The sequence below is a fragment of the Apaloderma vittatum genome, unplaced genomic scaffold (genome assembly GCF_000703405.1).
Source record: "Apaloderma vittatum isolate BGI_N311 unplaced genomic scaffold, ASM70340v1 scaffold9885, whole genome shotgun sequence".
NCBI lineage: Eukaryota > Metazoa > Chordata > Aves > Trogoniformes > Trogonidae > Apaloderma > Apaloderma vittatum.
Genome location: NW_009718760.1, coordinates 18,229 through 35,094, shown reverse-complemented (window position 1 = coordinate 35,094; position 16,866 = coordinate 18,229). Strand labels below are relative to the sequence as shown.

General features: G+C 37.4%; 1 protein-coding gene across 1 annotated transcript in view; it reads right to left on the bottom strand.

The window, feature by feature from the left end:
- Window positions 1-16,866, bottom strand: part of XPO4 (exportin 4) — a 54,228-nt gene that overhangs the window by 23,186 nt on the left and 14,176 nt on the right. Inside the window, exons 4-8 of the mRNA XM_009870368.1 lie at window positions 13,718-13,834; window positions 12,793-12,946; window positions 4,640-4,752; window positions 2,045-2,202; window positions 1,597-1,771 (exon numbers count right to left, since the gene is read on the bottom strand). Of these exons, the coding sequence (XP_009868670.1) occupies window positions 1,597-1,771; window positions 2,045-2,202; window positions 4,640-4,752; window positions 12,793-12,946; window positions 13,718-13,834 (717 nt within the window). The remainder of the gene's footprint in view (window positions 1-1,596; window positions 1,772-2,044; window positions 2,203-4,639; window positions 4,753-12,792; window positions 12,947-13,717; window positions 13,835-16,866) is intronic.

Sequence of the window (16,866 nt, the reverse complement as noted above, 5' to 3'; positions counted from 1 at the left end):
TTTCTCTTTCCACAGAATGATTTAAAGATTCAAAGACAGTGAGAAAATTCTCTCTTAAAACAAACAAAAAATACCTTGCACTCTCTCTTTCTGATGTTGCTGAATCAGAGAACATTTAAGTTTAATCTGAAAAGACTTTTTTCAGCAAAAAGTGGGGATTACATAAGGGTAGGCAGTCACAATTTACTAGGCATAAGTAGCCAGTCATTTCCAAAACAAACTTTGTACCAGAGAGTGGTAAGCTTTTCCTGAGAGATGAAGTGTTTTGAGTGGCGTTATGTTCAGCATTGTTTTCATTAAACATGGTAGCATATTCTAGCTCTCAAGTAATGAGGCTAACTGAACAAACAACATTCCTTCAGTCCCTTTAATTTAAATGATAGGTGCCGTATGGTTTTGCTGAATCTTTTCTATAGAGGCTTCAGGAGCACTCCTAAATGTGTTGGTGAGATCCAGAATGTATGTTCAATGTTCTACTAGAAAATCTCAAAAGCAGGGAAATGTTTGACCAATAAGGTCTGGAAAGTAACTGTATTTTAGATTCTCAATCACCAGTTTTTTGATTAAGACATGAACACACTTGAAAGTTTAAGTGAATGCTGGGCCAAATGTAATACACTTTAATCTCGCAGCAAAGACGTGATTTAATGCTCTGCGCTGACTGCTAATTAACACGCCTCTGATCTCTGGTAAAGAAACAAGTCTATCAACTTTATAATCAATTACTTGCAAACTCAGGTAATTAAGACCAATCAATATAGCAAAGCTGATTAAAAAAAGCCCACACTTTTTAATGATAATGGGGAAACATTAGGTAGTATCTTGAGAGCATCATTTTAAATCAACAGCAACTGCACATAAATAGCCCGAATGCAAAGTTTCTCACTTCAATTTTTTTTTCCTTAAACTAGGTCTCCTTAGAAGTTCTTATTTTTAATGCAGTTTTTAAAAAGAGAAGACTCAAGACTATCCCAACTGCTCTTTAATGTTACAACCAAAGTTTGAAAGACGTAAACAAACAGAAAAACATACTCTGAATTCCTGTGCTAGATTTGTATGTAGAATTAGCGTTTGAGCTGTGCCAGCAATGAAGGGATGCTTTGAACAGCTTAAAAGTATGGGGTTAACAATGGATCTTAAAAGCTACATTCACATAAAACAGAAGTTCCTGACTCAGAACTCTTCACAGCAGTTAAGTTTCAGTCTGTCTGTACATTCATGCAGTCATTTTAAGCTTCCAAAACTGTAGCTTATTCATTATCTATGTTTTCAGAGAAGTCCTACAAGAGCAAGTCAGCAATATTTAAAGACCTAATATTTTTTAATGAATCCATTCTTCTCAAAATGAAGAGGAGAGAAGTGTTTTAAATCAAAACAAAGTCTGAAAGATGCACACAGTGTGTAATTATGTTCCTTATTTTGTTTGAAACAAAATCCTCTCAGGTGTGATTTCAGAAATACCTAGAACAAAGCCACCGAATTCACAACAGTTATTAATAAAGCAGCTGAATTGTCACATCACTTATGCTAATACTACAGGTAGAGAGCAACAAAAAAAAAATAAAGACTACCTGCTATTTGAGAGTGCATACTTACCACTTCTTCCAAGGCAGCACTTCTTCCAAAAGAACAAGTGAGGTGTGCAAGGCAGTTAACAAATGAAGAGAAAAGTTCATTTGGAATGGCAGTTAAAATATTGCGAGGAAATACAGTTATCAGGTTGCTGATAATACTGGAAATTCCCACTGCTTCAGAGTCTTCTATTTCAATTCTACAGATAAAAATAACAGGTTTTTTAACACATAAAAAATAAGAAAAATACTAAAACTGAACTGATTTTGTTGCTACATTTTCAGCAAACCTATATCATATTACTTAATCACCAGCCACTTTAAACTGCCTTTTCTTAATTTCAGTAATCCGAAAGTAAGCACAAATTATACCCAGAAACAAGCAAGCCGTACCAGTTCTCTGCACAGATACGCTACGCTCCAAGCTAAAGATTAAAAGATGCCATCTAAATTTAGAGAGCAGGCATACATACCCATTGATAGTATTCAGTAATCCCTCAATGAAGTGTGCCAGGTAATCAACTTGTGACCCTTCATCGGGAAAGACTGGCCCGTGCAAAGATGCCAGCTGTGCCAGACACTGTAATGAATCTTGGGCCATATCTGTATCTTCTCTGATTTTTCGATGTACCTTTCAGGGAGTGAGACAGTTAATAATACACGGAAAATAGGGTGTTCTTACAACAGTCACATGGCTCTCAATCCAAAAGAGCACACACCAAAAAAAGCTTACTAGAACTTCCATTCAGGCTGAAATGCGAGGGTTTCTATGACTCTCTAAAACCATTGTAAAAGTCAAGATAGTGAGTCAACTCACAAAATTGCAAGCCTTGAATTAACTCACTGGGACTATGATACAGTTAAGTCTCACCTACATGTTGAAAACTGAACTGTCTGCTGAATGTTATGTCTTAAGGAGAGAGACAGATGCCAGCCAGTCAGACACACTGCTCCTTCTAAAAACAGCAATAATGACAGTCATCTCTATTATGCTAACTATGCCTAGGCTACGGAGTCTTGCTAAAGTTAGTCAACAAGCTCAATCAAGATTATATAGATGCTTCTTTAGCAGAGGTAAACACTGAAGACATATACAAAAATTAATGCATCACTTCCTCAGCAACACCCTTATATTATACAGGGCCAACAGTAACCTTCCTCCGTTTCTGAGAACGGTTCTTGTCACTACTTCTGCTGGTGAGACTTTCTAGATTCTAATCTTAATATTTCAGTAATCCTGTTCTCACATACTTTGTTTTAATTGTCAAGTACAGATTTAAAGAATTTTCTTAGGTTCATGCCTTCTATTTTTTCACATAAGATTTACTGAATCAATAAATATAGGGTAGAGGTTTTTCACCCAGAAGCAAAAACTTAGTTAACTAGCAATATTATATAATAAAGTACAGTTAAAACACTAACCATTTCTCTGTGGTGTTACAATTGCAATTTCATCCAACTCATAACTGGTTGGATTAGCTGCAGAGTTGATCTCTGAAAGATCAAACTAAGAGGAGAAACAAACCCTGTAACAGAAATACCCTTCCTAATGTACATCCCACACCAGGCTGAGATTAGAACTGAAGGCTCTCTTTAATGTGGCAGTCCTGCCAACTTTTTGCAAGGTTATTAAAATTTCTTAGATCAGATAAATGAATATAAATTACTATCATTCACTTACATTACTTCAAATAGCAAAACTAATACTACAGCCTCAACCATTGCAAATTAGGAATCTAAAACCAAAGCTGACAGCATACTGCCCTGGCTAGCGTTCATTCAAAAATAAACAAATACAGGCAAATTTTGGTTCATATTAAGTAAAATGCAAATGCATTAAACCAATTCTGCATGGTATTCAAAACATTTTTCTTATCATGAATAAGTAATTGTAAACCAAGCAAAGAAACAGATAGCTACCTCTGAGGACTTCATACTATTAAACGAGGAAGGGTTAATATGTAAGCCAAAAAGTTATTTGCATGTGGAGGTTCACAGCTGACAGTAGCAACTGTCTGGATAGTCTAGACAGCTGTTCAGATTGTGTGTAACTGCTAAAAGTTCTGCCAGTGATTTTTTTCACCTTTTCAAAACTGCTGGAACAGATAATCTTGCAGCCAAAAAAAAAAAAAAAAAAACCAAACCGAAATTAAATCCAATTTATCAAAAAAATCCTGTAAAATAAGGACATGCAAGCAAAGACATTTCGGACAACTCTCAAGCAGCATTGGAGAGTTTACTTTTTATAGCAGCAATTTCAACCAAGTTTGCAGCACGTTATTTCTCTGCTTTGCGAAAAATGATAATAGCCTGAGAATGCTGAATTCTCAGGTCCCAAGACACATAATATAAAATAGCATAGTAAACAAATTTACAAGCCAATATATGTTGCTGCTGCAGTGACTCCTACCTGAGCACCAACTACAAACTTCTCCGAGCAACTGTAGAAAAAACAACACTAGTTCTATCCAGTTTTAGTATCCTGGGGTTTTTTTAAGTTTTAGAGATTGAATACTACATTTGCCTCTCCCAGTTCTCCCTCATCCCTCCTAACTTAACCTCTTTTAACTTCTTTGGATTTACTTTGTGCTAAGGAAAGACATGCAGAATTCTGCATGCCGAAACTAGCTAGAAAACTGCAACTACATTACTTATTTTCAGCTGTTCCATTGAGCAAATGCTTTAAGATCAGCAAACATAGACTGTTCGTTTATCTTTTTGGAGAGCTGTTACACCTTATCTTAAAGATGTACTCTAGTAACTCCTCATCATGCTTGGTTTTGTTTGATGAGTACATGTTCAGAAATATTAAATATATAGATGTTTAGCTAACTACAAACCTTTCACTTTTGTTAATGGTCATCAATTTAAAGCAATTTATAGGCAAAATACGTATTCGGCAACCTAGGAGAAATACAATAATTCTGTTTGCTTTGATAACCGAGGTGAAGTTAAACAGAATCAGTCCTACCTGATGCAAAAGGAAGAGTCCAACAACACAGTTTTAGAACAGGAGGGAGCTGCTTTCCCTGTGGTCTGGACTATGAAAGTTGAAGAAAGAAACTTACTGTAAAGAAAAGCTCCATAACTCTGCTGTCCAGGAGAGTCTCACGCCAGGATTCTGTTGGCTTTAGCATCACATTTTGTGAGGATTCAAACATAGCTATATAATGTCTGCCCAGTTATCTGGTGTCAAGGTCAACAATAACATTCCTACTTGGCTTTAAAAAAATCCTAGATACAACAGGATCCATTCAGAAAGAATGTAATGGAAACAAACTTTAAGCCTCTTCACATACACAGCATAATTCATGCATGAGGCCAAGGAATAAAAGGTATTAAGTATTGAAAAAAAGAATGCTCCAGGAATGTTAGATAACAGTTTGATCATAATTATGAGACATACCATAGTGATAGGATCACTTTGATAACCAGGGTGTCTAATGTGACACAGCGAGAAGGGAAAAAAGCAACCGCAATTAACAGGTGTTAAAATTTATGCAAAATAGGAAATCATTTTCTAAAAAATTTTCCTGGCAGCTTTTAAAAAGGTCTTAGGATAGCTAAAGATAGTTCACTGAAATCTATATCCCATTTTTCTAAATAGCCAAATATGCATCACAGAATGCAGATATCTCAGCCCTGCATTAATCTACATTTTTTCAATCACACTCTGAAGAACAAAAGCGTAAGGCACCACAAGGCATCGTCATATTAAACATGTTTGTAAGAGACGTGCATGAAAAATGCTCACACCATGAAGCCACAATTTTGTCACACTCATTTCAGTTCTTACCATGTGTTTTGGCATAACTAAATCTACAAAATTCTGCAGATGCTCTAGTACAGAAAAACAGAGACATAAACAAAATCATTGAAACAAGTAGGTTATATTCGTTGTCCGCCTGATCACGCAGAAGAGTATTTGTCAAGGATTTTTGGAAGCGCTTCCTTCTGTGACACCACTCCCCTCCAATCCAAGTAGAGGTAAAACTGCTTTAACTCAGCAATTTAGGTTTTCACTTGTCATTTTTAAACCCTTTATTATCGTCTCTGATCCCTTTCTAAGCAGCCATCAGAGTAAGTAGTAGCATGGTCAGCTGCATGTAATTTACTTATTGGTAATGAACTACATTGACTTTTGTACTCTAAGTCATCAGGTATTATAAAAAACACATATCAGAGTATTTATATGTTTTGAAGAAGATAAATTTCACAATGCTATCCTTCCAGAAAGCAGACCTCTTCAGTTGAGATGGACTTTGTTTAAAAGAATAATATATAAAGAAAACATCTAACTTCATAGGAAGAATTGTGGCACAGGCAGGATACAGAATTTTAGTTTATTTACACTTGTCTTCTGAGTTCTATCAAAACCAGAAATTCCTAACACTGTGCAGAACTACATTCCAAAAAAGGTACTTTCTCCAGGGCATAGCACCAAGTGGACCTTTACCGGTGGTACGTGTCCAGAACTGTTGTTGGCACGTTATAATGCATAAGAACAACCAGGGATTTTCACATTAGTGCAAAACAAAACCAGTTTTGTCATTTTCAAAATTACCAGATCTGTATTATTTCAGATGGGGAAAATCTAAAAATCACAGAAATGCCTATTTTACTTCCATCTGAAATACAGATGTCATTTAAGTGTTCAAAAATGCTTCAGTGCTCCCAGAAAAAAACAAAAAGGGCATGAAATTATGACATGCAAGCATCCTTTATCAGGAGTAATATTTAAACTAATTTTATCTGGTAAACTAAGCTATGCTTTTTTTGTAAAACATTCCAATCGAAAAGGAAAAAAAAGTGGTTTATATTTTTTTAGTGACAAGTGTCTTTTGCTGTAACACTCCAATAAACGACTGGCTTGGAACTACATCAATGTCAGATGATGATCACAGATACATTATCAATTTCTGAAAATCACTTCGGTCTTCACTAGGTTCAATCTACAGAGGGGACCAGCTACATAACAATTTCCATGTGGAATGAAAGAAGGTCTAGTTTGCTGTCGCTATTTTAACAAGCCCCAGTATTAAGCAGCCCTATCCTGTTATTTTTAGTACCGTTTCTCACACTAAGGGACTGATGACACATCTGACAATAGCAGATTTGTGGGCAAAATACCTGTTCACTGAATAATACAAATTATGCCTGCACCTATGATGGAGATCTTACACCCATTTTCCATCACCTGCTAGACTTGGCCTAAATTTATGTATGTAGACATTAGCTCTGTGCTTGGTTTTGTTTCGTGAGCTGGAGAAATAAAAGTAATCTTTTTCAAGTTATAAATTTGTAATTTTAAAATTGTTATATGGGAAAAAATAATTGAAGTTTTACATGCTTTTTAGAGGAATATATTTTAAAAAGGAAATAAAAGACAAAGTGTGTAGTTTTCCTTCCACTCTTTGCCTCTTTCCCAGGAAGAGACTGATGGATGAAGATGAGTATCAAAGTATTTCATATCCTAAGGCAGCCATAAACTATTAAAACATTTCACTTCAGGACTTCCCAGGAACTCCAGTATTTGAGATGTATCCCACAGTCTTTCTCCTAAGAGTGGCAAGGCTTGCCCTGCCAAAAAACAGTAAATTAGGAACTGAAAAATCAAAGCTGAGATTTCCTCTGCCCGACTCCCATTCACGAATTTGTCCACAGGAGTGAAGATCAACTCAGAAATTAAGTGAAAAATCCTGGAGTCCTATGGCTTGAACATATCTATAGAAAGTTATTTTAATCGCTTTGCCTTTGTTGTTTGGAACATTTCTGGAGAGCTTTGTGTCAGTCTTAGACTTATGTTTTAGAAATAAAAAACTTCATTAGAAAGGTAACTGCTTGGAAATCTGCCATCCAGTGTTATAATCTTAACATACCGATTTTATTTGGATTTTTAAGACCTCCTCTGGCCTGCTGGCTAGTCAGCCAAGCACACGGGATGAGTCCGAGAGCAACCGCCCAGAACTGATGCCGAGGCTTGCTGCCGCCTATGGAGAAACGCCTCACAAACCTTCACATAATTGAAACTCTCAGCAAAGACATCCAGCACTCAGGAGAAACAGTGTATGCTTAAATATTTAATTACTAACCACAAGTATTCTTAACTGTCAGGAGAACGAAACAACTACTTTTGTGTTGGAGACATTGGAGTAATATTGCAGCGTAGGAAGCGCAGGAGGATCCAAGCTAATTTTAAACCTGGCCAATTCCAGAGCTGCCAGCGGTACAGCCACGCCAGAACCAAGTCTTGCGTTGGCCACTCAAGTGAATTCTACAGCTCCCGCTACACTTTGGGGCTACGGTTATACAGCTCACAACATGCAAGCGAATCACTTTGAGCCTATCTTACGTCTCAAGCACCTATGCAGAAGTGATGGGCACACAGATGCAGGTCAGGAGTTTCACCTTCCCACTCTATACCAGCTGCTATGTTGGAAACTGAGGATAAATCACTGCAAAACTGGAGATTTAAAATCACAGGGGCAGGAGAGCAGAAGAGGAAAAAAACTATATATTTCATCAGTTCCCCTTTATAAAACAGGTCATTACTGGTCTCATTTCCCTTCTGATATTAATGCTTTTAGGATGGTGTTACATTGCAAACCAATTTCAGAATTCATTTTGGACAACTGAAGTGACAAAACACTATTAAAAAGTTCAGTATCAACATAAACAAGTTTAGTGCAATTGTAACCAAATACAGGGAATCTTTCAATCTTCTTGGATTTGCCCAACTCTGTCTTAAAAATCTGCTCGAAAGGATCTGTCAAGAAAATACATAGGAACCTAGAAATAACTTCTAAACATTAGGAATTTCAAAGTCAGGTCAGTTTTCACCTAAAAGAATTAACTCTGATGAAAATAAAAATCCATGTCTTTTTTGCACTTTCTTAAATACAGCTGGTTTTTGTTTGTTTTTTTAATATCCCAGACAACAGACAGGATAGTACCTCAACCCTTCATCTTTCAGATAAGAGAGACTGCTGTAGCAAATTCAGGATAATCCCAAGGCTGCTAACAAACAGAAGGCCTAAGAAAAGCAGTCCTGCTGCTGAAAGAAATCTGTGTTGTCATTCCTCAGTATAGGTTAAATTATTTCTATAGCTAGGGAACAAATCAAACTGGGGGCATACATCTGCTTTGAAAAAAAAAAAAGTTTTCAGCCAGGTGGTTCCCTGCTCAATATCATGCTCATGGGAGGCGCTACAGCAAGATGCTTTTTCAACAGCAATGCCAACTTGAGTCATTCCACAAAACAAACCTCAAGTTTTCTGGAGTGTTCTCGATGCTTTTCATGCACTTCCATTACGCATAACAGATGCTACCAAGCTGGGCTGGATCGAGTTCAAATCCTGAAAGTCTGCTCACTATATAGTTCACAGGATCTCCCAGAAAGGTGTCTCATTCTGGCTTGAGGTTTAAAAGACATTTTCAAAACAGAGATATGAAGAGCTTTGTTTCTAACTGTGTGGCCAAGAAACATACACACTTAGGAAAAAAAGTGTTGAGATCAGCCAAAAGCTTCAGTCAGTTCATACAATTTTGCCATCATGCCATTAATTTAAATTGAACAGCAACAATAGATGTTAGTACAGTGCCTCCCGTTAGGTTTACATAACCTGTATTTTTAAATCAAATCTCCTATTCTATGCTCACTCTAGAATTTGCCAGCTTTCCTCCAAGCAAGTAGAGGAACCAAATCCAAAACAAGAACTAAAGCTCAAGTTCTTCTTTATTCACATAGTATAATACATATGTTAATGAATAAGAGAGAAGCAGTTCTGTAACAGCACCTAATGATAGATAATAGATTTTTGTAAATGGGAGACAGCTGGACAGAAGTCTTGTGCTCTCTTTATAAAAACTTTCACATTTGAGGACATTAATCCAAAGTCCATTAGAATGTGGCTACCAAGAACAGATAAATCCCAAAGTCAAGAAGAAGTGAGAAACATCTCTAGAGGTAAAAGGATATAAATTATAACTACATCCTGAATCCACAGGACACACATGTCCATGTCAAGGTGCCTTAAAGCCCAGCAACATTCATCTCCTTAACTGGAGACCTCAGACACTCACAGTGTACTAGGAGCGTGACCTTTGAAAGCACTCTTGTAAAGGAGAGGGCTGTACCTCTTAGAACTGATCACTTGCCCTTCCTTAATTAGTCAAAATATTAAGAAAGGATGCAGTTAAAACTAGTTCCATCTGAGTAAACAACATTTAACAGTGCCATAACTGCACTGAAAAAAAGAAACTACAGAAGCCAACATGCCACAAGACCACCACATGTCCTTAGTGCACAACAGGAATCCTGTGTTATTGTCACTTCTGACAGTACTGCCAAAAACCTCTGAAGCATCTGCAAACACCAGGTGAACTAGTACCTTGCAGTAGCAGATAAAAATGACAACAGCTGATTGTCTGTGTGTTAGAAAATAAAATGGAAGAAACTACTGAAAAGAAGCCGCCCAGGTCACCATGCCGTGCCCTTCCTATTGCAGGCACTACATCCCAAGACACTTGAAAAATACTGAATTCCAGCTTGAAAGTAGGTAGGTCCCAGCCTCTCCTCTTTTGGTTCCCCAGCGAGGTGCCTATTCCAGAATATATCTTTAATACTAGCAATGGATAATACAGACTTACTACAGCTCTTCTGTTATGACTGTCAGCAGCACTGTCCAGGACTGCATTTAACAATGCAACACATACTAAGTTATGCCATTACAAAACAAGAAATCTCGACAAGTTGTACATTTTGATGCAATTCTCACAACTTGGTGATTTAAATAACATGTCTCTTGGTGATGGTCACTGTAGAGTTAATGCATGTTTATGCTACTTTTTTTTGGGAGATACAAGAATCTTGCTAAAAATCATATACGAATACTACAAATTACTGTTGTGCTGCAAGAAACTCAAGACTCAATACTGTCTTGCCAAGGGAAATACCAACTAAAGGAAAAATGACGTATCTATGGATACAATGGATCATTTTACTCCATGCTTTGAATACTAAATCTATGCCCATTGCCTCAGCATATGTACTGTCAAGGTTTGGAAAAGGATACCAAAAAGATACCAACTGATCAATCAACACAGCAAATTTTATGTTCTAATGTAATGTGCTATGTATTTGGAAACTGCTTCCAAGTTCAGTTTCACCGCCTGTGAACTATGATCAACAGTTACTTTTAAACCAGTCTTCTTTAGGAAGAGAAATTTCTGTCACAATACAGTCATCTTGGTGCTGTAAAGCCCAATGACAGTTACGGAATCTTCATCAGCTAAGGCCCACGCCTTTTCAGGATGATTAAATCCATCCCAGATTCTGTGAAAACAGATTGCTACACAGACGACAAACACCAGGCTGGGCTGTATTCTTAAAGCAAAATGAAATGTCCAATAGTAGAAAACAAAAAGACAGCATCAAGTGTAGCAGAAGTTACGAGAAGATTTGAAATTGAGCCATGAAAGCGTGTTTGTGGTGGTTCAGACTAAAGGTCCATCCGATCTCCAGAAGTGGCCAGAACTGTTTAACAGCTCCAACACCTTAAAGTAGGCCAAGTAGCAGAAAACACTTAACCTTAAGCAGCAGTATGGCTTGCTTAGTTATTTTTACTAGCAGCTACAGACTAAATCACTTCATATTATGTAGAGGAATAAATGAAAGGTGGAACTCCCAAGGCTCCACATCTTACTTGTATATATGTAGCTTCACCATTGCAAACCTTAGCCTAGGAGCTCATGAGAAACTAGAGCCTTCACTTTCAAACTGTAACAAGATCAGTATTTAGGACTGTATCAGTGGTTTGCAAGACTAAACTTCAGAGGGAACCACCACTGCACAACACAAGATCACTTCCTTTCTATTTACATCTTGGGGCAGGGGGGCAATAGTGTTCACACATTATTTGAATTCTTACAAGTCCCAAAACCTCTTCCAAAAACTTTTATAACATGCAACAATTTGACTCCAGTCAGAGTCTTGCAGGCACATGCACTAAATTCCCCTCCGGAGCCCTGCCAAATCGCTTCAGTGATTGGCAAAAGCAGGATATTTACTTTTAATCCATGGCACCTTCCATAAAGACAATATAACTGTATTCTGCTTTATAGATGCGAAACAAGGAATAACCAGTTTCAAATAAATTTCATTTTTGCTGCCTGCTGTATAAAGAACAGAAGGAAAGACAACAGAATCACAGAGGTATCACCTCCCAGCCATCAAACCAGGAAAACAAATAAAATCCTTCATGACAGATTTCACAGCAACATCAAGATTCCTGTAGTATGTATAATTTAGCAGCAATTTCAAGAAGGTTTAAGAAAAAAGTTTTTAAAGCAGCTTAACAATTTGGCTCTTGGGAAGTTTGCTGAAGCATCTTAAAGATGGTCTAGTTATTAAAAGAGGCATTGTAATGTCCTACTGTAAGTGCTGTCTTAATCCTCTACTAAATAGAGAATGTGATTGATTATTCCTACAGTATTGTTCTAGCCCATTTTTGGGGCTGGGCATTTTTGTATCTTTTTTCTTCTCTGCCTCACTAAGACTCTTTCTAATTCCTACTTCCTCTACTTTCCATCCCCATCTTTCTCTGGACTTTCATAATCAGCACACATCACAAAGATGTCAAAATGGAAACAATGGCACCCGTATACAAAAGGAGATGCCGTTTCTCCTCTCAGCTAGCAAATACTTTCTCTTCAGACCAAGGAGAACCTATTACATGTTCTTTTATATGATCACACTCTTTTATGGGGAGTCGTTTGAGCATGCGCATTCCTAGATGATGGGCAATTTACTGGCCCTCTCCTCTTCTCCAGGGCAGGAAAGTAAGATCATAAAATTTAACAGAGCTTAGACCTCTTCAGCATTTGGTTCTGCACTACAGCAGCATATTGCACTTTTCTGCTCTCCTGTACCAACCAGATAGAACACCAACCCAGAACTGGGGGCTGCTCTGCTCAACTAGCATTGCCTTTTACATAAAATACTTAAAAACCTTAATGAAGAGCAACAGCAGCTTCTGTATGTAAGCACCTGTTAGGAAGCAACAGGGTAACCAAGAGCACTAATGGAAGAATACATAAATCAAAGACTAAATATAATGTTCATAAGTTTTACATTTTTTCTCTCCTCACAGAGACTTTACTTATGACCTGGTAGAAGTGACCCAAGTCAGCTGAAGTAAACAGCCTGACATTAAAAGGATATAATTTGGAGGAAGGAAGTTCCAGCTTAAGACCTGATTGGCTAGTGCAAGATAACGCTGAAACACTGAAGACATCTGAGCATTGAGGTTTTCACGTCTGCTGAATTCCTGAAGTACCTCTACTGTGAGCATGAAGATCTGCCGCAGATCGTCCTCCTATAGTCAGGATGAACAGAATATATTAATAGTTTCTCAGTCATTGATTAAAAAGAAATACTTTTCTAAAGAGAAAATTTTCTGGTTTCACCCTATTTTTCATTAAAATACAGAAAATATTCTGAAGTTGTCATTCAGAACCCCCCCCTCTTTTGCCAAAATTAACTGTTTGTAAGGAATATGAAAAAAATCTTCTTCTTATAAATGCCAGTCATTAAAGAAAAACTTAACAATATGTTTTTAACAACTGGTGGAGGACAGGGTTGGTCTTTGGCATGAAAAAAAGTTCATAAGTTGTTCCACAACAGTCAGTTTAAAGCAATGCCTTCACAAAAACATTTCTGCCTGGCCAAACAATACATCTGAGACAACCAGACTACACCATCTGCAATAATATTTTTAAATACATAGCTCTCCTTGGCTTTAAACCAAAGCTATATTTAAGACTATCATTGTTCCACAGAGTATTCGTTTTGTTTGCAATCGGTAGCCAAGGAATTAAAGAGTCCAACCACTTAAAGATCTTTAGCTCTATATTCATAAAATGGGCAAAAAGGGATTGCACCTTTTTGATACAAGTTTTCTTTTAAATAAGTACATTACCAACCTTCCTGAAGTAGTCAGTATTTACATTTATAATATAAAATTTGTCCTACTAAATGCTGTCAGGCACACACTGTACCTGAATGCACCTGGCACAAAGTACTTCTGCTTCTCAGTACTCAGATTTTAGTAAGACTGGTAGCACATATTGATACAGAACTAGATTACCTGAAATATACGTTTACAGTTACCATGGAACTCCATGCTTAGTCCAATGTTGCTGGTTTTACTTGAACTTGAGAACTCACTCAACAACGCCGTTAAAATGGAACAGGCCAAAGTTTGCTATAAAAAAAATAAGGGGGAATATTATAACTAAAAGATGTCCAATAATGTAATACCACCTACATTGTCCTTAGTTTTTTTATTAGCATTTTTCTGCAACTATTACTTCAGTGTCTAAGACAAACTAGAACAAATCAAACTTTCAGGAGTACAGATCCTTGGGTGAACCATCTCTGGCAGCAACCAAGGTTCCATCCTTACAAAAGAAATTCAAGTATTTGAGCAATACAAAAGCCAGCATCTGTGCAATCATCACTACAAAAATGGAAACAAACTTATTGCAATCAATTTCCCAGCCTTGCTGTTCACTTTCTCTCTCTGTGCATGCAGCTTTGCAGATACTAGTTTCAAGGAAGGTTTATTTTCCACTTTTTCTGTTGATCTAATAGTTCAGATCAGTCCGAAGTTTGTTTTGGCCCTTCTTTGCATTTGCTACACTTACCGTGTTAGTATTTGATCATGATTAAGTTTATACCACCAAATGGGTTAAAAGCTAGTAAAAAACAACACCTGCAATACACGATCTACTACATCTGTTCCCTCTTTCCTCACAAAAAAAAAAAAAAAAGGAGAGGAATATGCAGCACGCTCTAATGCTTGAAAGGTTTTGGATGCTTCCCTCCAAAGCACAACATCCTAAAACCTCAGAAATAACCTTTAAAACTATCCTATTAGAATAGTGTCTCTGAAGTGATATAAAAACTGGTGAGAAAAAGGTACATTCATTTCAGAGAGACAGATGCACAAAGACTGAAGATTTAAGTAATTTTTTCACTCTCAAAATTTAAGGTAAGATAAAATAAATGCTCATCCTAAAACACAGCTTAAAAGCCAGCTTTCCTTTATGAAACACACTGCTCCAGCTTTTGTTGCTGTTTTTTGAAATAATAAAAAAAATCTTTTTTTCCTGATGCCAAAGTCCAGTAACCATCACCAGTTTTAATACATATTTTTAACTTCTCATTACACACAATGGCAAGTAAATATTGTGCAGTGGAGATGCAAGCAGCACTTCAGAAGTGTGCTCTACACTACCGTAACAAGCACAACAGAAACCGTATACCGATGAAATGAAAACACTTTTTGTTGAAGGGATGTTCTTAACAAAAAACTGTCAAAATTACTGGCTATCCTCCCAGACTGCATGGAGCCAAGGTGCCAGGGATGGACAGAGGGATAGGAATTGTTAAAGGGTCATGCATGCCAGCAAGTGTCCAGGGGTTAAACAGAAATATGCACACTACCTCTGAACACCCGAAAGATTAAAGTGGAGATGATACTATTTATGCAAGCTCATACAACAGCTGAGACCAGTGCCATCCACCCACCAACTGCAGCATCTTTGTTCAGAAATGCCTCTGAAGTCAGTACCTTGACCCCCCAGACAACTAGTTATCTTAGCCAGGATACACTAAATCAACATTCTTACTTGCTAAATAAGTCCCAGACAAATCGAACGTAGTGGCTTCATGACAATATATGGGTTTTCTCTTCTACTATATAATAAAGCTGCAGAGTGGACCAGCATATTGCTGTTGAATTGCTAAATCCAAGCTTTCCCATTTTAAAGAAATAACTACTTTTAAGTGGGCTATTTCTCATCTAGAGTCACCACTGTCACACTTAGGATAAAAGAAACATTTAGCCAGTGATAAACAGCATCACACTTCAGCAAAGGTTCAGTTTTGACAGTTCTATACTACACTTAGAAATACTTCTGATTAGCTCAAACATTTCAGTATTTTACTTCCAAATTTCTGTGTAAGCTATTTACACAATAAATATTTTTTATTTAGAGGAAATCCAGATTTGATCCAATATAAGAACAAATAGTATAGGCTAACACTGAGTTTTAAATCCTACATTAAAAGTTCCATATGAAAAGAATTAATCTGGATTACAAAAAAACCAACAAAACCTGAACATCAAAAAAAAAAAAAAAGAATAAAACACAGCCTGAAGCTTGGCTGTAGAACAATGCTTCAGATAAGAATACAAGTTTTTAAAGGAAAAATGAAAAGGTGCCAGAGACCACTGCCCAATTTCATTATGTGCCAGGAGATGCAGAAGTCTCACAAGGTTCTCTAAAGACTTTAAAATGCAGGCTTTTATTTGATGCTTGAATTACTGACACGCTGATACTTTTCAGCTCGGAGAAGCCATAATGTGAGGACATCACAAGTTGCAGTTACAAATCTGTGAAGTTTGATGCTCTGTGATTGCTACTGGGTATTAATGACTGCAACAGTACAACTTAGCTACAGCAAAGCTGCTTCTGCTTCTCCTGCAAAGATCTTACAGCAAGCTGCCATCCAGGCAAGAAGGGAAGTGATGCAGACTACCCGTCACGTGCAGTCGGTTACCAGTTACTGGAAACTGAGCCTGGAAGTTCAAATGACAGTTAAGAAGCGACGGGGATGGGGGTGGGAAGTTTGTTCCCAACTTGATTAAAAAGAGTTAATATTAGCTGAAATAAGAGGTGTTTTCTCCTTCCATTTTCTCCAGTTTTTCTATACGGTCTATATTAACTTATCCTTTCTCTTTGGACAGTAATGTGCTATCGCATGATTTTTATGTGTGCTCTTCTGCTGATTTCAAGGAGAATTCTAAAAGGAAGGTTAAATTTAAATTTTATGATTGATGGTAAAGAAATCTCTTCAAAGGCACAAAAGCAATGGACACAGCTAGCATGACTGAAATCTGCAAAGAGCCTGATAAGCAGCTTGAGCAGTGACCTGCCCCCTGATTTCAGTAAGTTATTTCAGGTAGTTCTGGCACCAATATCTTCTTCGAGCACGAAAGGAGAACTGTGGCGTTACTAGGGATTTACACACTTTATTCCCCTTCCAGCAGCCTTGCTCACAGCAAACACCAGGCACACTGCGGCCCTCTGCTCCCTCCCGCTGCGTTCCCAGCATCCCACCAAATCTTTCACCTTGGTATTTCAGTACCTGGGGCACAAATCCTGCCCTGTTCCCTCACCATCCCAAGGGCACTGTGCGCCTCACAGGCACATGCCCCCCTGTCTCTAT